Source organism: Vanellus vanellus (assembly GCF_965231255.1).
Source record: "Vanellus vanellus genome assembly, chromosome: 1".
NCBI lineage: Eukaryota > Metazoa > Chordata > Aves > Charadriiformes > Charadriidae > Vanellus > Vanellus vanellus.
In genome coordinates, this window is record NC_138905.1 from 191,457,638 (window position 1) to 191,483,735 (window position 26,098).

Consider the following 26,098-nt stretch of genomic DNA (forward strand, 5'->3'; position numbering starts at 1 on the left):
AGCATCATCTCTCAAATTTGTTTTACTAACTCACCAAAACTTGTGAAGTAGTGCAAAACTAGGTCACTCCCCTGACCAGAATAAAACATAGCTATCCAGAAGTCTGTTGTTTAGTTCCAGTTCTTTCTGCTCTGAGAGTGGTCATAAGAATTAGCCTCATAACAGAGCTCCCTTAGCCTTCTCTGGGAACTGCCTGACCTTCTCCTCCATTAAGTCTGATAATTGACCAGGTCTTGATGGTCCCAACCTCCTCCAGCCCTTAAAGAGGCAGTCAGGGATGATACAAGAAGCTGTTGCCGTAGAAGGTTACTTTCTCGTGCTGCTTTTTCTGCCAGAGCAGCTCACATAACTGTCGTGTCCACTTTGTTAGGATTATAAGTACGAGATTTCTAAAACATGCTATATATAATATATAGCACGTTTATATAAAGTTGGCAAAAGTTTTGTTAAAAAGCGAACAGGACTTGTTTTATCACCTTTTGCAGCAGCAAATTAAAAAAAAAAAAAAGAGATTAAAAGGGAAATACATTTATTCAGTTCTCTTTCACAGTGTTGGATATAGTGTGCTTTAGGGAAAACTTAATTTTTCTGTCCCTGATTTCTGTGTTAAATAGATCTAATAGCTTTATATGGACAAAACTATAACATTTTTGCTTTGGCTGTCTTCTCATTCTTCTATTAGATATTTTTCTAACTTTTATCTTGACTTATTTCACACATTGAGATGTGAATGAGTTCATAGCTTGCTATATTCATGACAAAGCCTTCAGTCAGGTTCTCCTTTTCCTGTATATTCTGATGAGTTAATCTTCCCTTATGTCTTCTCTAATCTCTTCCTTTATTCCCTCTCTTCACTACACTGCAAGCCCCACACTGCAGACCCAGCCTGACAGTAGGAAGGTTCTGGAGACACTTGTTTGAAATATCAGTGCTTCAGCTGCATTCTGAAGACATCTAATTTTAGGTGTCTAAATGTGTGTTTCTATATGTGGCCTTGAATCTAAGCTCCCATTATAACTAGTGAAGATTTAGTCACTAGCTATAGTACAGTCAGTGCTTTTCAGCTGACATCAGTTTGCACTGAATAGCTCTCCAGGCTCCACTGTCTGTACTGACTAGATCTCTACTTGCTATAATGGGATTTTAAATCCTAACTTGCATGCAGACACATAATTTTAGATACCTAAATGAGATGTCTCCATTCTGAACTAAAACCTGGCTATTATAAGCTGAAATAAGTAAGGATACATCCTGAAAACATCTCATTTGAGTATGTTGTTTCACAGTTGTACCCACAGTGAATGTCTTTGTCCTCAAGCATTTGAACTCTGTGAACTCATCCATTTCCATTAGCATCTAAGATTTCACATTTTACAAGGAAGGTACTTGGAGGTGCATGTTGGGAATGGAGTTACAGCCCTAAGTTGCAGCTAGAGAATGCCCCTAAAACTTGGTTTCCATGACTGCAGTCAGTCATGTCTAGCCCATAAGGCTGTGAAGTATTAACTCAAACACCTAAGAATCAGGTGCTACTACTGTAGGCTGAGTCTGGAATCAGTTGAATGAGTCTTGTATGAAGCATGTTAAGCTTGGCAGGTCTGTGTCTGGCAATATTATAGTAGTCCCCTGGCATTGCACTTAGTTCATCTGTTTTCTTCCCTGACTATGCTGTTGATGGGAAAGAAATAGTCCCGTACTACTTGCTTTATGGGAGGGAAAGGGGGAAAATTTATGTAGGATCTCTTTGTGGTTTCTGACATAAGTAGAAAGTTTGTCTAATGTAAGTACTTAGCAGTTTGAACTAAATCAAAGAGCAGAGATCCAGGCAGAGAAGTTGGGAAAAGATTTTGCTTAGTATTTTCATTTCATATCCTAACATTTAGAATAACTTATGCTGATAGCATTTTCTGTATCTTAATTGGATGCAATCTGGTTGATTGAAATAATAACATTTCATGAAGATTGCTAACTTATTAAATAGAGAAGTTTCTCAGTTTCATAATCGGATTAGTTCTTTAAAAACAAATGGTGCTTTTATTTTATAATAACTCAGTGTTTTTAAGTTGACTTTGCACTGGGTTTCATAAAAATTGAAAGGCCATAACTTTGTGCATCAATGATGACTTTTGTTGGATCGTCCTTCACCACATGTACAGTATGAATACAGGCTGGTGTGTCATCTGTTGGAGAATGCTACAGATTGTTAGGTAAGACCCCAGAAAAATTCTTTATAGTTCCACCCTGTAAGATTCAAGTTGTATCGTTACATCCTTGGTGTCTAGCTGTAGCCGTGAAAGCATTCAGACTTCCAGCAAAGAATTACTGTTAACGAAGAAATAGCTTTGAATTACTTTTGATTTACTCTTGTTCTGTTTGTACTCCAGGAAGTAGTTGTGGCTGCCTTATCTTGTGGACCACTGTCAGGCACGTGGCAGTTGTGAAGGGTGGCAGAGAGACTGGGAAGGAAACCAAAGTCTTTGTGGCTGTGAAGCAGCTGTGTGTGGCTGAGGCCATTATTTTTCCCGAGTTCCTCGAAACAAAGGAAGCTCCCCATGCATGCCCTGGCTGCCACAGCCACACCAGCAGCTTACAGGGCCTCACATTGCTCTGCATCCATGCTTTCTCCTCCGATGCTAAGAGTTGTTGCATAGACAGAGGGCCAAGGTAGCAACAGAAAGACACCGGGAGATTAGTCTCCTTTTCCTTCATTTTCACTTGTGCAAGGCTACTGTTATCTGCATTGGGTCCAGGTACACTTTTCTTGCCAGAATGTAATATCTAACGGAATGTTGCAACTTTGAATCCAGGGATTTTTTTTTTATTCTGTTCTTAGGTTTGCTTTTTTCTAATGGATGAATCAGCGGCGCATGGCTTGATAGATATGGCTGTGCATGTGTTATTAATAGTAAATGATTATAGTTGCCTTTTTTTGACTGTCTGTTAAATGACTGAGGTTTTGTCAGCTTGCATGACTTACATGATCATGACACTCTTCAACTTCATTAAAATCATGGTAATATAACTTCCCTTCCCCTTCTCCCTTTTGCAGACATGCAGCAATCTGTTTTACATCTAAAGCAGTTTATTATCCAAATGAGGGAAAGGAAGAAGAGGAGCAAGATAACAAGGTCATTACAAACATATAGCCTAGCTGTGCACAAATATAAACAGCTACTGTGTAATGTGAGTTACAGACCAATTACAAGCGTGTAAGTTCAGCCACTAAAAGCCCTTAAGAAACAGTGTAATTACATGGAGTTTAAAACAAAGTTGGAACAGCCAAATTCACTGGTGGTAAATATATCTATCCATAGTGCTGTTCTTGTTTTCTTTTTGCCAAAGAGAAGCGCTCTCTCACACTGCAAGGAGCTTTCCAGAAAATGCAGTTGTCTGGAGCAGGTGCCCTAGGACACCATCCAAAGAGCCTCAGAATTTTTCAAGGGACTGTACAGCACCCAATAACTTGTAGATGGGTCTCAAGTTAATGGTATTAGAGCTGCTAGAGAAGCTGACTACGCCTTCCTTCCCTCTTGATTAATTAGCTATTCTGTCAGCATATGGCTTAATCTCCTACGCCTGGTCTCAGTTTGTTTTTCCAGTAGCCCATTTTCCAGCAGTTTCACTTATTCTTTCCCCTTGGTGTTCTAGATATGGGCCATCTTCATAAATACTATGTATATTGTGTTTGCCTTGGATGATCTTGACAGTTGCATTCATATGTAGAATAGGAGTGCCTTCCGAGGCAACTGAAGAAAGAGCTGCAATAATAACTATGAATGCCAAACTGATAGTCTATGTTATTGCTTCATTAATAATTCTTAAAAGTAGTTAATATGGAATTGTAGTTTCAATAAGATGTGAAGAAGTTACTGTAAGTAGGATAGTAAGTATTCCTCATGATGACCTCTTCATAACAAAGTATTACAACAACCCTAGAAACATCTTACAAAATGCTGACTGGTTGTTTAAAGTAGGACTGTGCTGAACAAAGACCACAACTGGACCGTGGGCTGAGACAAAGTCCCAAAGTGTGGAAAGCCATACTCTTAAAACACAGCTTTAGCAAGCCTGTTCCAAAAACTAACCAAAAAACCAAATCAAACTACTAAAGCAGGTACAAACAATCAAATTAACAGGAAGAGGGCATGGAAAGAACTGCTAGGTCCAGGAACTGTGACTTAATGATACTGTAGCTTTCTCTTCTAACAATCAGAATGAAAGTGGAAGATGACAGAGAGAAGGACAAAGTTGTGTCTACACACAAGTTGTGTCTAATTTCTCTATTTTCCCCACAAGCTGCATTTAAGATAATTACTTGAAAGACAGCATTTGCGTGAAGTGCTACTGTGTTTCATCATCAGCTGCTTTAGCCTTGAAGGGGTTTTGCTCTGAGAGGCACCACCCTCTTGACAGTTAGCTCTTACGGTTTATGCAGCCAAGAGACATCTCAGTAAGACTCTTTAAGTAGCAGGTAGATTTAGAAAATTATATGAAACATACTTACATTTGCATTTATTCTTACTTTTTGTTATGCTTTCCGTATATTTTGCTTCTTTTTCTTTTGGGATCAGGCACAGAATTGTTTTGTTTGATTAAAAGGAAAGTAAGATTAATCTTACCCAGCTTCTAAATTCGGTTTTAAATCTGAAATCTCATCTAACTTTTTACTCTTATTTTTCAAAAGATAGTACATACAAATAATGCTGTCTTGCAGGCAGACCCTTGGAGTGCCTAAAGCCCAAGATGAATTTGGGTATTTGAGAACTAAAAGATAATTTTTTTTTCTGAATTGGATAGTAAGGCGTCAGAAGCAAAGTGACTACCTCTGATTTAGTGTGATACTACTGGCAGTGCAATTTTGGGGAACATCTGGTGACTAAGCAGTGCATTGATAAGTGAAAATATTTAGTAAGTTACAAGGGCAGTCTGAGCAACTGGAACCAGTAAAAGTTCTTCCAGCATGAATGAGTTTTAAAGATCACCTGGTAAAAAAGCTGAAAAATAAAAGTAAATGCTGAACAGAGATGCAGAGGACTGGCTAGTGTGAGCCTAACTTCCACTCATTTATCCAACTTGTATTGCAAATGGGTACAAGAGGACTGCCAAGCACAAGGTTTTGAGATTGGTTGTTGATGGTTTGATAACTTTTTACTGTGGACTTCTAGCCCATGTGTGTTAAAACAGTGCTTTTTACACATGTTGTGAATCTGACATGATGTGTATGCAGCCTTTTCAATAAAATATTTGTAGAAGGTGTGTTTTTATGCTTACTACACCCTTCTCATTCTTGTGCAAAGAAAGATTGCATAAAAAGGAGGAAAATGTACCCTGGAAATACCCTATCTTTTCTCGTAATTGCAGCTGTATGCATTCTCAAGTTCTTGTATTCTTGAATGCAATTCTTGCATTCCTTTACAGCAAAGATATGACACATAGTAACTGGGAGTCTTATTCATATGCCCACACAGCTTTATCTGTACGTTGTTTCTCCAGTTTACCCTTTGACAAGTCTTTAAAATACCATTCAGAGCACTTATTTGCCCATAATAGCCTTTCAGCTGCCCATTATGTTCATAGAATTTCAGGGTCTTGTCATTTATTTTTTTTTTTCAGTTACTGAACCTCATCCTCTCATCTGAGAAATAGATCCATTATTTTTGATGGGAAGGAATCTAGCCTCATCTTGGTGACAGTAGTTAAATAGAAGGGTGTTGAGTTTGGGGTTTTTCTCAGGAGCACGTAAATGTACGTTGTTGTATGGTGGTGTTGTGCTTCTGTGTCTGGACAAGTAATAATTGGCAGGTTAACGTTTCTGTGCGGCTGCAGAGAGCTGAATGGGAGGTCTGAAGTGCCTGGGAACATGCCACATAGAAAAAGAGGAAGTAAACAGAAGGACTAGAGAATGCAGGTGTAAAGAATTGCAGGTATGCAGTGGAGTCTTGAGGCCAGATACCTGCATGTTGCCTGTCTCCATGCTGCAAAATTCAAAGCACAGTGCAGAATGTTTTTTGATGTCTATCTCTAAAGAGCTTCAGCAGAGTCAATATAACCTTAATCTTTTTTTTTTTTTTAAGGTTCTAAATTGTGGATGTAATAGGAAAGGATTGAATGCTAAAACATGATGCACAGCTAGCCTAGAATGTAAATATATCCCTTCTTAATCACTCAGTGACCAATGCACTCGGGTATCTTTCAGCTATCGAGATACTCTAGAAACGCTTTGCACTTCAGCAAAGCTGATCATCCAAACAACCCCAGTGGCACAGGAAATCTGTATTCCAGAAGTGGTAAAAGATCAACAAAAACATGCATTAGCTATCTAAAGGACGGTTGTTTGAATGGTACCTCTGAACTGGGTGAAACACAGTTATATACAATGCAGGGTCATGCATAAGATGAATAAATTATAAATGGGATCTCCTCACTTGAAGCTTGATAAGGAGGAAGCAAGCAAGCTATTTGACTCACAAGCTATTATCTCTAGTGTAATGTATCGGTAAAGGTGACTGTGATCATAGAATGCATCAGGGCAGTTGTTGCTAGTACAGCTTGGGATGTTTAGTAGCATTTTACAGGGTTCTGCTCAGACCTCAACTGTAATTTGATAATTCATGTTTACAAAAGATGAAATGAAGCTGATTCCAGGTGTTGTAGAAAAAAGTTATTAGGATATTCAGGAGAATGAGGAGCTTATTTTATAAAAAGAGTAGAAGAGCTTGGTTAGTTTGGCTAAAAATGAGTTTTGTTAGGAATAGGGAAGTAAACATCAGGGATTTAAAAAAAAAAAAAAAAAATAGTTAATGCCAGAGCTGGTTTAGAGCCCAGCTGGATGTCAAATGGCTGTGAATAACTTTTATCTAATTTCAAGAAACCTACTGGGTACATAGGAGAGCTGTGCTCTAGAACAGCTCTCCAGTGGGAGATGTATGGGTAGTAGAACTGACTGTTTTAAGATTGGTCTTGATGCTTTTATGTAGGATCCATTTGTGATAGATCTTGATGTATGATAATGGAGGAGAGGAATGAAGTGGCAATTGCAGGTGAATAGACTTGATTCATGAGGTCTTTTTCAGTCCTTGAGCCCTGATGGTCCAGCAACAGAAAATTTAAATCTCTTGCATTCAGACAGTAGTGAAGCAATAAAAAGGTTTCTGCACAAGGGATGCATTTACTTTCCAGCTATTAAGCAATTTTCTTGTCTCACCTCCTTAGTAGAGGGATATATTGATCCATACATAATGTATGGTAAGGAGCTCCACTGTATGCATGTATCTTTTCCCCCTTCCCCCCTGTTTCTTCTGGTTTGGAATGACAACGTTTGTATGTCTGAACCAAGTTAGTTGTTTCATCCCTGGCCTCTTGTTTGGCACAGGTAAGTAGATTCCTTACATAGTTCTTTCTGGCTCTTGAGTTCATTTTGGCTGCTAAAGCAGTGGGTATATTACTTTCTAAAACATATTTGGTTACAGAGCAAATTGAATTGGAAGAGCCAGTGCAATGGCATAGGCTTATCTTTGTGTCTGGTCTCTGTTTGCTGCTTTACCAGATACTTACTTTCTTTCTGATAATACATATTTATTAACATTGTTGAAAGCTTTTTATCAACAACAACCTTTGTCATAGATGCTCTTAATGTTTGATCTTACATACTTTTCCCTGTGTGGTAACTTGCTTGAGATTTGGAGAAAATAATTCCTTGTTGAAGGGATCTGTAAAGAGTTCATTGTGAAGAATCAGGGAGCCTTTGTCACACAAAACACCAAAAAGACCAATTTTCAAATGCTAAACTTGTTTAAAAGATTTAAATAAATTTTTTTAAAGCCTTTATTAGTTAGCCTGTGATGATTTTTTTTTTGGCTGACCCAGACCCTGAAAAAATCTTTTTGAATCGCTTTCAACGGTAAAATGTGAGGTTTGCAGTGGGAATTGGTTGAAGGTGTGAATTTTCAAGATCAGTAGTTTGACTGAAAAACTTTTAATTTTTACTGTCTTCAGAACATTCCCTATTGTAGCTGCATTCATAAGCTTGTCTCATTATTGGTGAAAAGACAGAAAAGTACATCTCTGTGATAGACTGCAATCAAAAAGGGACACATTCAGGATGTTTGAATTCCACCTTAGTTCTAACTTCAGAAGCTTTTAGCTGCAGAAGTCTCAGACGCAGCCCAAGTCGCCCGCTGAATCATGACCTAATCCTAGCAATCATGTCAAATCCATTGCTTCTCCTGTTTTGACCACGATATGACCATGGGATTCCCTATGTACCTGTAATTGTACAAAACATGAGGTTGCAGGGGGACAGCCAGAAGCCAGCCATCAAAGACATGCCGGAGTAGAGACAATATAGAGACAGTATATAAATGTTGCTTTTCCTCTCCCCAGAAAGAAAGATAGGCTGTTTGTTTACTCTGGCTATATTAAGTTTATCCCCAAATGCAAACAGTATCAGCAGCAGAAAATTGGTTAATGCACTCACCCAGAATGGAGGAGATCTGAGGTTTTTAGCTCTGTGAAGTACCACAGAATGTGAGCCTGTAGCTCCCGATTCCAGCAGAGTCCCCTAGCCATAAAGCTATGAAGTATTCCTGAGTTTAGGCTTTTTTTCATGTCGTCTTTAAGAGATGGGCATCTTCACCACAAAAAAAAAAAAAAAAAGAGGAAAAAAAAAAAATATAAGGTTCTAGAGGAAAACTACACAAGAAGGCATTCTGCCTTTTTCTGTCAATGTAATGAGGATTCCTGTATGATTTAAGTGAAGTCCTGGGTTCTGTTTCCCGTTTTACAGGCTGGCTCTGTATTTTCCATTTAGAAGCTCTTGTATTAAAGGAGTTAAGTGTCTCTAGCATGGACAGGAGCTTAGTGTATTGCATTCCAGTTTCTAGTGGTCCATCTTCAGCAGAGGTGACCCAGGTTATTCCATAGTCTGGTGCTCATAGCACTCTCCTAGACAGGAGCAGGCTGTGGAGTTAATCTTCTTGACCATAGCATAGAATGTAGCCTACCTACCAACTGAACAGGAAGACCTTCTTTTCCTGACTAGGAATCTACTCTCAGAAAACTTGATGTACTTTACTGTTATTGGACAGAAGAGTGACTAGAGCAGGCCTGAGCCAGATATCTACTTGAGGACACACTGTCTGTGCTTAATGATTTGTGTCATTTGTTATGAGGTGGCTCTCATAAATGTACAGAAGCAGAGTTGTCCTCCGGAGACAGCCAGTGAATCACCCTGCTGAAGCCAAGCATTTGCTTTAGATGCTGCAGAGTTTAAGGTGTGTAACATCAGATGTTTTCAGTTTGGTCTTACATCTCATTTTTGTCATGTGATGATTGTGTAATTTGCTTGGGGCTTCTTCCCTACAGTTTGTGTCATGACAGAAGGATTTCACATTGTCAAATGTCACCTTTTGAATAGTCAGCTTCAGGGACTGTTTTCTTTACTAATGATGTGAAACAGAACTGTGCAATAATAAAGCATTACTTCAAAATTTGTTTCATAGTTTAGAAACCTACATCTGAACATTTGTTTGTGGAACTGCAATGTTGGTAGAATCTTTGTTGGTGGACTCAACATGAATGCCTCTAATGTAGGCATAACAATAATTGTAGGCGGTAAGTGTGAAGAGAGGAAGTCCTGTAGGACTGAACTGTCTTCCCATTTGTTTGTATTGTTACAGAAGACCTTTTCATCTGACCAGAACAGCAAACTCGCCTAATGCAAGAATTGCATCTAAGAGTAAAATTTCAATGGGAGAGCTGCTGGGTGTGAGAGTTTGGTGGTCGTTTGTTTTTTTTTTTTTTTTTTTTAAAATCAGCAGTTATCATTAACCTTTTACTTGTACTAAGAACAAGAATTGGTCCTGGTTTTACACCCTGAAACTCTAGTTGTGGAGCCAATGTCATTCTAGATTTACCTAGTTTTCCCTCTTTCTGCTAAATCACGTAGAATCTTAGAATCCAAGATTCCTGGAAAGCTGAGACACCTCCTGTCCTGCTAACTTATATCTTCCGGTTAGAAATGACCGCTCCCAAATCAGTCCCTTTAAAGAAAAATGCATGTGGTATTTATTTAGGTATTAGAAGGACTTCAGCTGCTTATAATCATAATAATTTTTGTTCTGCTTTGTTTTTATTTTAAATGGACTGTCTGAATCTGCATTGTACTCGTTTATATAATTAGTTTGAAGCCTAAACAACTCTGAGGTTTTTTTAATGAAAGTACTCAGAGTAGTACATCTTTAGAGGTGTCTGCCTTGGATAGAAATAAGCATTTGAGTTGGGCACCGAATTTCTCTTGGTGGCCCTTTCTGGTATTCATTTCTTGCTTGAGTTTCTGACACTATATATGTTGTAATACTCAATCACAGTTTGCACAAACATAATTTTATTATATCCACAGAGCCTTCTGTGTGTTTTCATCCATAGTTTTGAAACAATTTACCCTATAATTTGGTAAAATTGTTTCAGCGTTTACATGCATGCTATTGATTTTCTTAATCAATACATCATATTCATATAAGTCATATTCAAGTCATAATCTGTATGTAGATATATATACACACATACATATGGGTGTGTGTATAATAAGTTGAGGAGGGAATATTAAGAAATTTGCACAAAGGAGGGGGGGCTTCTCTGAATGCAAGCTCTGTGACAGCAGAATGTGCCAGATAATTTTACAGTCTAGTTTTGAACCAATGTAGCCAGGTAAGTATACTCAGAAAAAAATAACTCATTAGTGTAATAAGTTGAATATAATGATGCAAAAAAGGCCCTTACTAGTAATTATACTACGTAATTTCATTTTTGGTACAACCAGGTGGGGGTGGGGAGGGGAAGTTGAAGTTAATGCTTGTTCCCTCCAAGATCTCTCTTCTCTGAATCAATGTGCTCTTCTGTAGAAGCCGCTGTCTACATGCCAAGGACTATGAACTGTTGAGACTCCCTTCTGCTGTTCACCTCTTAACCACAACTAACTATCAGTAATAGTGCTTAACTTTTTAACTTTCTAGTCTGCAGTGCTATATGGCCAAAAAAAAAAGGGATTAGAAAAACACAAATTCTAGTGGTAACAGCTGTTAGATGATTAAATTGTAGTTTATCCTGAGTGTTGTGAATCAAATGGAACATGATTAAGTAGTATGCACAAATATTAAATATTAGTCTGAAAAAGTCGTAGATCAGTACTGCTCAGCATAAGTGCTAAGAAATTAGGCTCTCCTTGAGGAAAAAACTAAGCAAATATGTGATGCAGTTAGATTAGAAGTGCAGATTATTTTTCCTGCTAAGAATGAAAACATTTTCATCAAAGCTTCTCTGTGTTAAGAATGGTATATCACATTTGACTCCCTTTGAAATGCAATGATTTATGGTTCACCAGATATTTAAATTGGAAGACTACAAGGGGGAGAGAACAATTTTTGACATAACTCTTCCACGTAGTTACTAAATAATTACCGTAAGTCTAAACCTAAAACAGCAAATGAAATGGAGCAATTTAACAATCTAGGTTGCACAGTACAAAGTCTGTGTTGTATTTCCACATTAACATCTTTGATTCATTGGTACTTTTTGTTAATGAAGTAGGATAGAGTTGATCACTGTGCCACACAATTACTTCAGAAAGAATGTATAAAAACTTTTGATTGTTGGAGTTCCGTCTCAAAAGACTGAAATCATCCTTCTGCAATGTCCAAAGTTCAACTTCATGTTGCAAGGTTGCACTGTTCAAAGACATGGGCTTGTAGTGTTTTTTTAATCACAAAATTGCACAGTGGTCATTGTTTAGAAATGGGTGAAATGAAAGTACATTTAACATTTGAACATAGAAACCATTGTCACCTTTTTCCTTTGAACATACATGAGGCCATTAAAAAAGAAAACTGATAGCTGTATTAATGATAAAGTGCTATAGGAACCTGTCATCCCCGCACTTTGCCTGTGAGAAGGATTTCAAGTCCTTTTTTTTTTTTTCTGAATATGTATGTATGGTTTCATGGGAAAGATCAGGATCTCATTAGGATGTAATCTTTAGAAATACTGTAGTTAGGCTTCATAGCTTTCTGCTCTTTTATCCATTATTCCAAAGTCTCTGTGAATGAAACTGATGCTTTTTTCCCCTGCTTTTGAAAAGAACTATGTGAATGTTTTACCTTCAGTTTTTCCTTGCGTTTGCCAGCCTGCGGTCTACTGATAGATTTTTGTAGCCAATTAATATATTTAAATTGATGTCGCTGCTTTGTCAGCTGCTGTTCCCCAGCCTTGATGGCAAAAGTAGACAGATGGATGGGGGCAGGGATTGTTTTGTCAGGATGAATTTAGAGCATAAGGAATACGTTAAATTGACAGCATTGCAAACTGAAGTCTTCTGATCGCCTGTGTCTTTGCAGCGTTTGCAGTTCCCTCTTGTGCCTCTTCCCCAGCTCAGGCCTAGCAGTAAGTTCTGTGTTTGCTTTTCTTTTTTTTTTTAAATTAGTTGCCTTGATTACATCACACCTAGTAAATGTAAAGCTGCTAATTCTTTTTGACAATTTTTTTTAGTGCCTGTTGACCTAAAGTACTAATTTGGAAGTATTTTCCAGGCACAGCTTTCAAGACAAATGCAGACCAATTGGTGGTGGCGGTGGTTGTTGTTACTGGTTTTTGTAATTAATTGGAGCTGCTTGGAGCCCAAAAGAAAACTTTCAAGTCTTAGCCATTATGTAAAAGACAGAGTGGTGCAACTATTTGTGGCATCTGGGACTATTGACTTACTGCAGCCCATCAGTGTTAGAGGGGTGTGTTGCTACGTCAGCTGCGCGCTCTATTGTTTCAACTGCTGTGGCCTTTGTGTTTGATCCTGTCAGCGCTTGCGTCAGCGATGCATATCATCGCCTGTGTGATGTCAAAGTGTGGGTGTTTGGTTATAGAGCCGTAGTTAACCTAATGTGCTGCAGTAAATCCTGAATGCTATTTCCTCCTGGGGATAACAGTGATTCATCGCCGTTCACATTAGACTAATGCTAAGTATAGCAGCGTTCATGAGCCGCAGCATCCACATAGATTAGTATCAAAGTCACTGCAGCTTTCTAAACACGACGCCAGAAAGTGTGTGTTTGCAACCAGATCTGTTCAGGCACCCCTCCTTTCTCAGGTGTAAACTGATTAGCAGTTCAGCTAAAGGTAAATCCTATGGAAGGATTGGGCTGGAGTAATCCTTTATAACTTAATTATGCTAATTAACGTAAAAGCCTTCCGCTAAAGAACTGGGATCACACCAGCCAATGACAACCGCTAGACCACAGTCACAGCGGGAGCGGCGCTCCTGCGGGATGGCGAAGGAACCCTCCCTCGCCGGGGACGATGCCCCTCGAAAAGCCGCCGCGCCCGCTCCTTGAAGCCCGGGGGCCGCTTGTGCCGACGGGCTGCTGGCCCGGGTCCCAGCCGCAGCCCGGCCCGGGCGGAGCGGAGCGGGCCGCGGGGCGGAGCGGAGCGGAGCGGGGCCGGGCAACCGCGCACCTGAGGGAAGCCGCCCCCGCCCCGCCTGCCGCGGGAGCAGCCGCCCGCCCGGCCCCGGCCCCGGCTCCGGCCTCGGCCCCGGCCCGCTGCCCGAGCCGAAATGAGCGGTAAGGTCTACCCCGGCCGTGCCCGGTTCTGCCGGCCGCGGTGAAACACAAAAGCAGGGCGCGGCGCCGCAGGAAAGCCCCTGCGGCAGCGGCGGATGGGGGAAAGCCGTGGGGGCTGGAAACGGAGAGGAAAAACATAAATACGGGGAATCCCAGCGCTGCTAAACCCCGCTCTCGGGGATGCGCGGGCGCCGGAGGAGGGTGGGGGGTGTCTGCGGAGGCCCCGGCCCCGCGAAGGGAGCAGGCGGGCCGCGGGCTGCGGGAGGCCGTGGCGAGCCCGGGCTCGGTGAGAGCGGGGCGGTGGGCGGTTACTGCCCCGGAAGAGCTTTGGCGCCGGCCGGCGGTGAGAGAGCTCCGCTCCTGCGCCGGGGAGCAGCCGTGCGCTCCGCCGCTGGGGCACGGAGCCGTGCTCAGCGGTGAAAATATAAATAACATAAAATGTCGTGGATCTGTTAGGCGAGGGGTGGCGGTATCCTCAAATTGTCAGGGGTTACTATGTTTAGATCGGTTTGATCCTAAGCGATTACACGGCGCCTAATTTTTCGTACACGTTTATGGTAGCGGTAATGAGCGTAATGAGGTTTTTACAGTCTGCTCAAATGGGCACGTTGGAGAACTTCGCCTGCTGTTGCTGGGGCCGGGGGGGGAAGGTATTCCTCTCGTTTGGATTTTTTTATGTCTTTCCTGTTTCATAGTCCAAGTTTTATGCAATCTTCGATAGGCACCTTGGTTTGGTTTTTTTTTTTTTTTTTAACTTAGGACAAAATGCTTCCATAGAGACTTTACTAGTTTTCCCATTTATAATAGTGAAATAGCAAATTTCAGGACAACAGTAAACTGAGAGTGTGGTGAAACATCTGTTTCTTGGATTCAGTTGAATTAAATGAACCTTTACTGTGTTTGAGTCATTTTTCAAGAATAAAGCATGAAACACAGCTATGAGTTTGGTTTGTATCCCACAATACTTCTTTTCCACTTCTTATATAAAAGAATCTGTGTACCTGAAAGGATATAGAAGATTCGAGACCTCCTCTTACAACAGTGAAGTCATCAGCGTTCATAATGTAGTGATTTGGATGAAGTCAATCTATTTGTGTGCAATTAGATGTTTGCTTAACACAAATTCCTGATGCTGTTGTTTGATGGTACTTTATAATCAGTCTCACCTCGTGGTAAAACACACTGGCTTTGTCATGCACCTGTCTAGCCAATACCTAAAAGCATGAAAATTCTGCTTGTGGTGTATTTCACTGAAGGAGAGCCAAGATCTTCACATTAGTTGTTTTTAAAAGGAAAAAAAATAATATGTTTTATAGCATATTAGCATTTTATCTTCAGATACAGAAAAGCTTTTTTAATTTTTGCAGGTGGTAATATGCTTTCTGTCAAGAAATCAGTAATTTCACTGTAAAGACCCTATGTTCATTAAAATATATAAAGTCTGCCAACTTTTTTTTCCATGGTTTCCATTTTCTTGAATGTTCCTCTGCAATCTAACTTCATTCCATAGCCCCTTGGAAATCTAATCAGAAGTAAAATAGAGTTCACCTGTATATCTTGAATATTAAAAATATATTTTCATTAATTCTGGAACTGTAAAGTGCTAAAGATGGGATGCAATTTTTCAAACTACTAATTTGACACTATTCTAACACTGCAATAATTTTTCAGGTTCATACATTGCCTATATGTCTTCATTTTTGTGACTGCTAGATCATGGGTATCCTGAAAATGGCTTTGTGAATCAACCTTTGTACTGGATTGGAGATAACTGCTTTTTTTGTTTGTTTGTTAGAGAGATTAAAGCACTAAATGAGTGAGCTTTAAAAAGATTGTTAAACAATATTCTGTAGACATTTAAAGCAAAACAAAACAAAAAAGCCAAACAAATAGCCACCGGTTCACAAAGAAATAGCCGCCAGTTCACAAAGAAACCGGCTGTTCATGTTGGAGTTCCTTCACCCCTGAAGACGTTGAGTTTGCGGTAAAAAGTTCAAGTAACTGTGGTTTTAATTCTCAATTCACCTCAAATTGATGTAGTTTAAAATTTTGAGTTTAATAAAAGTGTCAGTCTTTTGTATTCATTATGGAAAAACTACAAGGAAGGAAAACAAGATGCATGCTCTGTAAAATCCACCCTCTTATATAGGAATTTAAACCATTATTTGGTTGAATGGCAACTTATAATAAATATGCTTCCATTACTGTTGACCTTCTTGAATTTATCATAAGCTAACACTCTAAAGCACTTTTCCCAGCTTTTCTTTTGCTGCTTTTCACTTCACTTTCATTTCTTTTTGGCACTTCATATTCGTGAGAAACTTTCATTGAAACATTTTTGAGTTTCAGCTGAGCAAAAAAAAAAAAACTAAGAGGGTTCAGTTCTCAATTTATAGCTTACTGTAGTCCTTATATTCTTTACTGTTACATAGTTCAGTTAATCTCTCAATTAAGATGTTGTTCTTAAAAAGTCTCTTCCCCCCTCTCCCCCAGCTGTGGGTTAACACTTAGTCCATAATAAACTTGTGATTCCTTTTAGGTAATACATTTCAAAATTTCTGTATCTTGTTCTGAAGAAGTCCCTATAGTATGTGTAATCAAGTTGGGTTACATGCTGCTTTTTCAAAGAATGCTTTTTGTTCCTTTGCCCTGCACTTGGCATTCGGACACAGTTATCTTTATTTTTCTGCCAAGTTCATACTTACCAGAATGAGGTATGCTAGTCTTATATACCATATTTTGCACTTAGTACTTTCCATTTGCAGATCTTAGCTGAGTTTATAAAACATTAAAGTGGAACTATGAATTCCCTTTCAGAAGCATTATTGAAACTTCACTAAGAGTTGTATTGGTGCTTTTGGTAGCCTCTCTATACTGAATTGGAATTTGGAGAAAGCAACCTTAAGTGTCTGAGTCTCAACCCTATGCAATTGCCACAGAACCTGGTCGGATTATATTGTGTTTAATTATTAAAGAAAAACTGAAACTTCAGCAATTGTTGTCTTGTGTATTTTAAACGCAAGAATGTAAGGATGCCTGTAGGCAGTGCTTCTTGAATCCTGTGCCAACCTGCTTGCTCTGATAGAGGCCAGTATCAAATACTAAAGGAGGGAGCATAACGATAGGGCAGGCACACACAAATTACTTTCTTGGGTGTAGCTTCCTGAACCAAAAGTCATATTTGTACTTTTTTCAGCTCTCGACAGATTACCTCTCTCAATTTGTTCAATTTCTTCTGAACCAAACCTTTAGTTTCTACAATGTTCTTAAAGCAAGGAGTTACACAATTTAGCTGTGCATTTCATGAGAAATTCTTTTATCTGTTTTAAACCTTTTTAAACCTTTTACCTGGTGATTTAATTTAATATTTCTGGGTTTTGCATGTGAGAAACTGTAAATCATCTATCTTCCCATTTTTAGGCAGTTTGTGGGCGGCTTTTTTTTTTTAATAGGCCTTTTACTATTCCTCTGCTACCAGTCCTTTTACATTTTAAACATCTTCAGGTGGAATAATCCCAGTCTCTTTAATAAGCAATTTTTCCACCTGATAAGCAGGTGGAAAGCCACTGTAAACTCTTTTTTTTTTTTTTTTCCTTTTGTAGTTCTGTGTGTTGTTTTTGAAGGGTGTGTGACCTGGTGCATAGCACTCAAAGTATTGAGGTACTGTGTGGATTTACAACACAGCATAATAATGTGTTCTGCTTGTTTTCTGTTCTGTTTAGTAATGATTTTTGATGTTCTTGTTCTTTCTGTGAATGCCACTGAACAACAATCAGCTGGTATTTCCTTAGAAAAATATGTAGTAACTCCATAGTCTTTTTATTTACAGCTAATTTATGGCTTATCACTGTAAATAAATCTGGTTTTGTCCAGGTGCATTACTTTGCACTTATCGACACCTTCTTCTGCTTTTTCTTCATCTGGTCATTGAGCACTGTGAGATCCTTTGCAGCTCTCTGAGAGCATACCAAAGATTTGTCACCTTGCTGTTCATTTCCTTTTCCAGCAGGTTTGTTAATACATTGAACAGGTTCTTCTTTGCGTGCCTGTGGGACTCCTTTGGTCAGTCTAGGCACATTGAAAGCCGATCAATTACTTCTCTTTGTTTCCGGTTCTCAAGCCAGTTAGTTATTCATGAGAAGCCCTTTTCCCAGTTTAACCAAAGGCAGCATTACTTCTTTAAGAGCCTTTGAGAGAGATTGTCAAGAGCTTTTTGAAAATCCAAGTATGTCACAGCGTCCCTGTGCTCTTTGAAGGTATCAGATTTTCCAGGCAGTACTTGATCTACAAATGCCACCTTAACACCTCCCCATTGTGTCATATTTATCTAAGCGTCTGCAAACTCTGTTCTTTACGGTTTGCATGGTACAAGGATCATCATGGTATCACAACTTTTCTCATTAGTTGGAGTGGACTGACTGGTTTGTAATACATTGGCTTTCCCCTGGGACCTTAAGTTAGTGTCCTGTTTGCCACCTCCCTACTCCTCTGGTACTGAGACCACATTAGGTGATAAGACCATAGTCACAGAGCAGCAATTTTGTAAGTAATTTTCTTTACAACTCTTAACTGAATACTATCTGGTTTCAGCAATTTGTTTCAAATGTTTCTGTTTTAAAGTCAAATCTATTGTCTTTTCATCTTGGGATGCTTCTTTTGACTTGTCACCTGTTAAGAAGTTTTGACCTAAGCTCTTCTGTGAGCTTACTGACAGAGAAGGAAGAAATATCTGCTGGTGAATTTTTTTTTTTTCAATTTTGTTTCTGTCCTGTCCCCCCTCCAAACTGTTTCTTAGGTTTCTAAGAGTGCCCTTTGCTATAATTTTATCTGTACAGTTCATTGCCTTTGTTTATCCATGTTATCTTGTATATTTTTCACAGAGACTTTGCAGTTCAGTATGTTCTTTGAACTTTAAATGGTGCTGTACTGAATATGTCTGTAACCCATTCAGGTCCTGCTCAGGTTCCAATGATGTCCCCAAATGGTTCAGTGCCTACTATTTATGTGCCTCCTGGATATGCCCCACAGGTATGTCTCTCCATTTGATTCTTATTTTATTTCTTTTCATGCAAGTTACAGAAATAGAACCAGAATAGCTAGTTCAATAAATCGATGTGTGAAGTTTCAGAGTCACTGTGGTCAAGCAAGTAAATAAGGGGAGATGTCATGTAGTATCTCTGTGATGGGAGACTTGTCATGCTGTATATGTGCTTGTTTAGTTATATATTAACTGCTTTCATGACAATAACAAGCACAGTTCCTTGTTGTGTTCAGGGTCTAATGTACTCAGTGCTCTCTGAACATAAAATATAATCATGACCGAAATAGCCCATTGTGCAGGACCTGTACTAAATTCTGGGTTAGTGGATGTTTTCTCTTGGCACCAATATAGTTTTATGTACGTACATAGTTCATGTTGGGAAGTTCCCTGCAGGTAAGGAGTAAAACAGATCAATTAGAAAAAGTGTAGCAAACAATGTGGAAAAAATGTCAGCTGTCTGTTGGGGATAAATTATCGTATAATAGGTGTTTCCACAGCTTATCTTAAAATGGGACTCTGATTTTCTCACTGCTGTGCGATTCCTAATTTAGATGCCTGAAAATTAAATGTGAGCTAGGTAACCTGTACATTCTTTAAAGCAGATTAAAAAGATGATTCCTCTCGGCTATTTTGGACACCTCTATTATAATGAGACATGGGGCCTTCTAGATGGTGTCTCTTTCTTTCTCTCAACTATAAAATGAGTCTGGGGGTCAGTAGGTCAGACCTGGAACTTAGAGCAGATGAATACCACTCTTCATAATGTGTGTCTTTCTCATGATGTTCTGTTGTTGTGACCAGTCTACCTTTGACTCAGTGTGCACCCCATGGTGTACACTCAGAAGAGACTACAACACATAAAATGCAATTGAAAAACCCACAGTGTCTAGCAGATGTTGGACTCATTATCTGAACTGCATAAAAAAATTGTCCTTTAGCAAAAGAAAAGGCTGTTAGGTTAGACAGACTAATACATGGCGTCTCTGTGGTTTTACCTTTCATCTGTTGAAAGTTGGATGATAAGTTGAATCATGAGTCCTTCATAGTTGAGTTCCCAAACAGGCAAAGAAACATGAATTAAAAATAATCATGGAAGTCCATTTATCTTTAGGTCATAGTAAAGAGTCTTTATCCCTATTAGAATTCATTTTTTAAGAACTGGAAGAATTTTTGAGATAATAAAAATTTAAAGTTTTACAACATTTCATGAGTACTTAAGTTCAAATGATGAAGTACTTAATGTTTCAAAAGTTGTGTAACCTGTGACAGTCTGAATAATCTTTGGGAAGTTCATTTATCCTTCCTTTGAGGACAGCTTGCAGCAGACAGGCTGAAGAACTAGGCCTTGCTGGGACACTCTCGTTAGCCTTTCACTGGAGCTTGTTAGTGCAAGCAGGTGTGCTAACACAGCTCTCTGACTTTTGAACTGCAGGTGCCCCACATCTGTCCAGCTCAGAGTACAGGTGGAGTGAGCTCATGTCTGCTGTTTTCATCTAAGTAGAAGTATCATAGTCCAGGAAAACCTGTAGTTTATAAGGCTTATGAAGTATTTACTGCTGACAAAACATACCAGCCGTTGTGGTTTATGATGGAAGTTCCTGTTACAAGCCAGAAGATTTGATAGTAAACTTGAAACAGGAAAGTCTAACCCTATTGAGCTAAGAGTTACCCCAGATTTAATGCAGTCCCAGCAAAGTAACTTACATGGTTTCTTCAGGCATAGTATATTTTTAAATGTCAGCAACAGCAGATTTGGAGAGAAAATGGAAACCAGTTAAATGTCTAAAGCCATCAGCCTGGAAGAACAACTTCAGCGTAACCATTTTTTGTCTGTCGATTTCCATTTAGTTTCATTAGGCCTCTGCTTGCTTCAGCTCCTGTTTGGCAGCGACACAGCGTACTGTCCTCTGTTGAAAGTTGAGGATAACTTCAGAATAAAGCATATTTATTTTTCTTATAGCAAATAAAAAAAGCACGATTCATAAGTTGATTTACTTCTCCCTTCCTGTCCTTTTGGAACTGTAGTTCTAAAACTCTGAAAGGAAACACATATCATATAATCATAGAATGGTTTGGGTTGGAAGGGACCTTAAAGATCATCTGCTTCCAACCCCCCTGCCATGGGCAGGGACACCTCCCACTAGACCAGGCTGCTCAAAGTCCCATCCAGCCTGGCCTTGGATGGGGCATCCACAGCTTCTCTGTGCAGCCTGTTCCAGTGCCTCACCACCCTCGAGTAAAGAATTTCTTCCTAATATCTAATCTAAATTTACCTTCTTTCAGTTTAAAACCATTACCCCTCATCCTATCACTCCCTGATGAAGAGTCCCTCCCCATCATTCCTCTAGGCTCCCTTTAAGTACTGGAAGGTTGCTATATGGTCGCCCCAGAGCCTTCTCTCTCTCTCATGTTTATTCATCCTCTCCAAGCTGTCTGTAATGAGTTCTCCAGTGGTGTTTGGTTGGTTCACACAACTAAGCAGGCCTATGCCAGAGCTATGTGTTTTGCTAGCACAATTTGAATCATAGATAACTTCTTTATTTTTTAACTTTAGATGATATAACTGAGAAGGTGCACAACTGTTTTTTGGAGGTTTTTATCTGTGTAGTTGTCTGGTACATGCCTACCGTTGAATTCATATTTGATTTAGAGGCACGGTTACAGACTTGTCACTCTTCATTTTATACTATTAAACTTAAGGTCCCTGCTGCTATGAATTGGGTATCTATTTCTGAGTTACTTAGCCTATTAGCAGACCCAAGAAAAAAAATAAGTTATAAACTAAGTATCCTGGATTTTTTTATGGAAGTTGCTTCCTATGTAATCTGAATTTGCTCATAAATTCATGATAAATTGCAAGGGGTTTTATGTAAACAAAAAAGACTTAAATAATTAAAACTATGTTTTAGTGTTTAGAAAATTTCTTTGGACAGCACAAGTTCCAGTCGTATTTACTGCTGTTAATATATCCTGCCTTTAGATGCAACACAGCTATGGTTGCACAGATAATGAAGAGTGTGGTCTTTAGTGAAATTACTCTTTCCCAATAAGGGACAATTTCTATATACTGAAACAGTCTGCCCATTTTTTAAAGTCACACAGTATGTATGTATTTTAAAGCTCTGTTCACTTAGGTAATTTATATTAATTTCCAGCTCTCTATTCATGTAAGTAAGGTGGGACGAGCTCCATTGTGTACATACTTTTATGCCTTCTGAACGTTATTGCATATGCATAGAGATCTTCATTCTGCCATTACTCCAGAAGAATAAAGCTGTGTCTACATAACTGTCTTTCTCAGCACAGTAGTCAAGTTTTGAAATTATGTCCTAGACCAACCTCACTTACCTTGCATTGGTTCAGCTAGCGGGATAATTTTGGGGTGTACAAATTACAATTGCTGTCAGAGCAAACAAAAGCAGAAGCTCTGTTCTGGATGTACCGGATACACACCAACCCCTAATGGAGACATTGTAAAACCAGTGGTTGATCCTCCAAGCAGCTTTCTGTCATGGACTTGGTGGAAGTGTTCACACCAGGGCATGGGACTAAATCTAGCCAAGCATAATACCCTTAAGCTTAAACAGTGGAGTTGAAAGCAGCTTAGCACTAAGTGCTTTGAGGTATTGATCTGCTCCTGTTGCACCAGGTTACTCATTGGTGTATGTTTGCATGTCCCCACCTCATTTCAAATGACAGTGAAAACTTATGTCATAGGGTTGGTTGCCTTGTCCTCTGCTTTTGAATGGAGTCATGATATTCCAGATTCCTTTCTTCTACTCACCCTTTTCTGGATAAATGTTTAATCCAAAAACTTACATCACTGTCCCTGCTGTGGCGTTATTTTACAGCATTTTACTAAGAAGTGGAGAACAATTTATTCATTGGCATCCCAGACACTAAAGTTACTGACACCATGATACATACAAGCCAATATCATCTCTAGATATTACCAAGAGTCATGTATTTTTGTGAATTTACCACTACTCGTACAAACACCTAGAGAGGGTGATAATGGCGGTCTTCCCTGTCTGTGATACACTTTAGGGGGGCACGCCTGTTTCTGGTCGTTTAGTTAGTTGATGACCCTTTAGAAAAGAGGATTTTCTGCTTCAGTACTTTGTGCCTGCTCTCCACCAGACACCTACATGCTACAGACCCAAGACGTGCTACATGTGCCGTGCACAGCACACTTCAGCTCCCTGCATCTTACGTGACCACACTTATTCTCATCATGGGATTGCATATGCTGCTTTTGTTTCTTTGAACGCTTAGCAGCATTGCTAAGGGCTGAACATGCATCCCTCCGCAGAAGGCTGTCCTGTGACATCTCCCATTTATCATTTTTGCACAACAGGCCTCTACACACTAGAGTCTGGCAGAGGCTGCCACAAAGGTCCCCGTTTTCTGAGTAGCATGTGGCTTCCTTCAGGGTGCAAGACATTGGCGGGGGGTGTGTGTAATTTTTATAAACTACCTTGAGCTGTGAAGGAGTCTTGAGAAGGCTGGCTACCATCCTGCTAGTTTTCTTGCTTTAGCAGATTGATGCAGACAATGGCTGCTGCACGCCAACAGGTGCAGTATGGCCAGTGCCTTCTGGGTTGGTGTTGGTGGACTGAGTTGGGCACAGAGCAAAGACCAGAGACTGTTTTACCTTTACTCTCACCATTTATGCAGAGTGAGGTCCATCCACCCACCAAATCACTTCTAGGGAGCAACGTAGTTGTTATACTGTAGAACAAACCATAGGATCAGTGTAGTGTACAGGCAATGTGAATGAGGGTGGAAACAGAACCCTGGTGAGAAGTTAGGTTTGTGCCGTAACTATACCTGGTTGTTTATGAGATGTTATTACAATCAGGATTTTTTTAACATTATTTTCCCCCCTCACACTGAGAAATTACTGGCATTATTGTAGTTAATACACTTTAAAAGAATATAAATTGCCCTTTAATAGTCCCAGTTTTTCTTAGGCTCCTGTGTTTTCCTTTTCTCAAATTTAAGGGTTTTACCATGACTAGTTTTGTTTAAGTATCTCTCAGACTGTCATTCCAAACACATTCATTCTTTTGCTTGTTACTAAGTGTTTCTCTTTTTTGGTGCGTTGTGTCTCTCACTGTACAGGTTATTGAGGATAACGGTGTTCGAAGGGTTGTGGTGGTTCCCCAGGCTCCAGAATTTCATCCTGGTGGTCACACAGTGATACACAGGCCTCCACATCCCCCACTGCCTGGCTTCCTTCCTCTTCCAGCCATGATACCCCCTCCACCACGTCATATATACTCACCCGTGACCGGAGCCAGTGACATGGCAACGCAGTACATTCCACAGTATCACACCTCCCAAGTATATGGCGATCTGGGTAAGTAACTTATCGAATATTGCAAGTTCTATCAAAGGAAATAATGCTCAACTCACTTCCAGCATCTGTTCTGCTGGTGTATGGGCTTTATCAAGGAAGATTTATAGCTTGAATGGGAGCTGCACACAAAAGTTTTATGAAGATACCAGTCTGTTTTTCACTGAAGCTCACTATTCCAGAAGGAGTTCTTTTCGTTAATTTGTCTCGTCTATTCAGCAATCCATTAAGCATACAGATTATTTCTTACGTGTATCAGATTTGCCCAGGAAAGCAATGCGGGAAGTGTTTGTAGTGATTCAGTTGATGACTTCCCCTGAGATGAAAGGTTTAAATACGTATTTAAGCACTGTTCTGAGATCTTGTGTCTTGCAGGAATCCTGTTTGAAGCAGGATACAGGAGTTCTTAGTATTGATTATGAAAAAAAGGTTGCTGTTTTTTCATAAAACTGTATGCATTTAGTCCAGTGTCCATACTGAAGTCCAACTTGAGTAGTCAGGTGCCACCAACCTAAACTTAATACTGTAGTTGAAGCTGTCTTTGGTAGTGCTATTGATATCTGCCTTTAGTACTGTTTAGTGGTAAAGTGTATGTGTCTGCTAACTCAGGGATTGGGTTCTTAGATTAATATTTACATTTCTGGTAGACTTGCTTTTCTTTAGATAAAATTCTGCTATAAAGCAGGTGCTGACCTTGAAAGAGAGCAGTGCCGGGTTGCTGTTTTTAGAGAAAGAAGCTAGAAGCTATGGAGGGGGAGACTAAACACAGCTTTGTCATGTAGCTGTAGATACGTAGATTCTCAGTGTTCTGTGCTACTACTAAGATAATCTAAAAATGTCCTTCGTGCAGCCAATGTGCTTAAATAGTCATGATGTAAAAAGCCAGCAGCTAAGAACATACTGATGTCTTGGTTTTGCTGGAATTCTTCGTGTTTCTATATTCTTAAGTTATATTTTATTTCTTCCTTGCACTACTTTAATAACAGTACATTATTAGATGCTCGTTGGGTGCTTATTTATAGTTTTATTAATTTCTTGGTTTCCTGTAGATGGCAGTTGTTTGCTTTAAGTTTGCTATATTAAGAGACTGGAGTATGATAATCAAACACATAGAAGATAAAAGATACTTCTTAAAGGAGTAATATCTTTTAGATTTCTGCTGCTAGGTTATATCCCTATAAATATGAATTCAGTGACAATGTGCTAAACTGCTTATGTAACAAAGAAATTATAAAGTGGGATTCTTTGGTTTTGCATTGTTTTAAATATCTATGTAAGATGCCCATGGATTTGGAGAATTAGAGGACTAGGGATGCTTTAATTTGTTACATATTTGCTACAGATTTCATATTTAATTCTGGACCACTGACTTTGGCTTTCAGAAGTCAAAGCCCACAGTTTTGCTCTTATATGAGGAATTTGAATTTAAGGGGGGCAAAAAAACCCAGAAGCGTTTAGAGCGTGGTAGTTCTCTAACAAGAACACTGAAGTCTCTAATAGTAGTGAAAATCAAATTTCTAAATAGTCACAGTTTATCTAGTTAGTCCTCTGTCAAATTTTCTGGGAATTAAGCTGACCTAAAAAAAAACCAGAAACTGAAAACTTCTCTCATTTTGCGATTTTATCCTTCTTCCAAGGAAGTTTTTATTTGATCTTGTTTTCTATACATCCTAGCACATAAGGAATGACAAATAACAAGCTTCATTCTTCAGACCAACTGATCCAACTTACCTGAAAGTGTATGCTGAAATTCTGTGCTGGCTTTGAAGGATGCATTTTTTTGAAAGCTTTCATCATTTATCATAGACAGGTTTACACTGAGGAAAGAGTTGGTGCCATGTGGTGCACTGTTTGAAAGTCTTGAGTCAGTAAGCTCTTTCTAAGGTGTTGTGGTTTAACCCCAGGTGGCAACTAAACACCACACTCACTTGCTGTGCCCCCCCTCTTCAATGGGATGGGGAGGAGAATGGGGAAAAAAAAGTAAAAATAATAAATTGAGATAAAGACAGTTTAATAGGACAGCAAAGTAAGCAATAATAATAATAATAATAGAACATACAAAACAAGTGATGCACAATGCAATTGCTCACTACC

At 39.3% G+C, this 26,098-nt stretch overlaps 1 protein-coding gene across 1 annotated transcript in view; it reads left to right on the plus strand.

Annotated features, from left to right (window-relative positions):
- The window catches only part of FNDC3A (fibronectin type III domain containing 3A), a 123,553-nt gene that overhangs the window by 50,202 nt on the left and 47,253 nt on the right, over nt 1–26,098 (plus strand). Inside the window, exons 4-5 of the mRNA XM_082481638.1 lie at nt 18,556–18,632; nt 23,770–24,007. Coding sequence (XP_082337764.1) covers nt 18,556–18,632; nt 23,770–24,007 — 315 coding nt within the window. The remainder of the gene's footprint in view (nt 1–18,555; nt 18,633–23,769; nt 24,008–26,098) is intronic.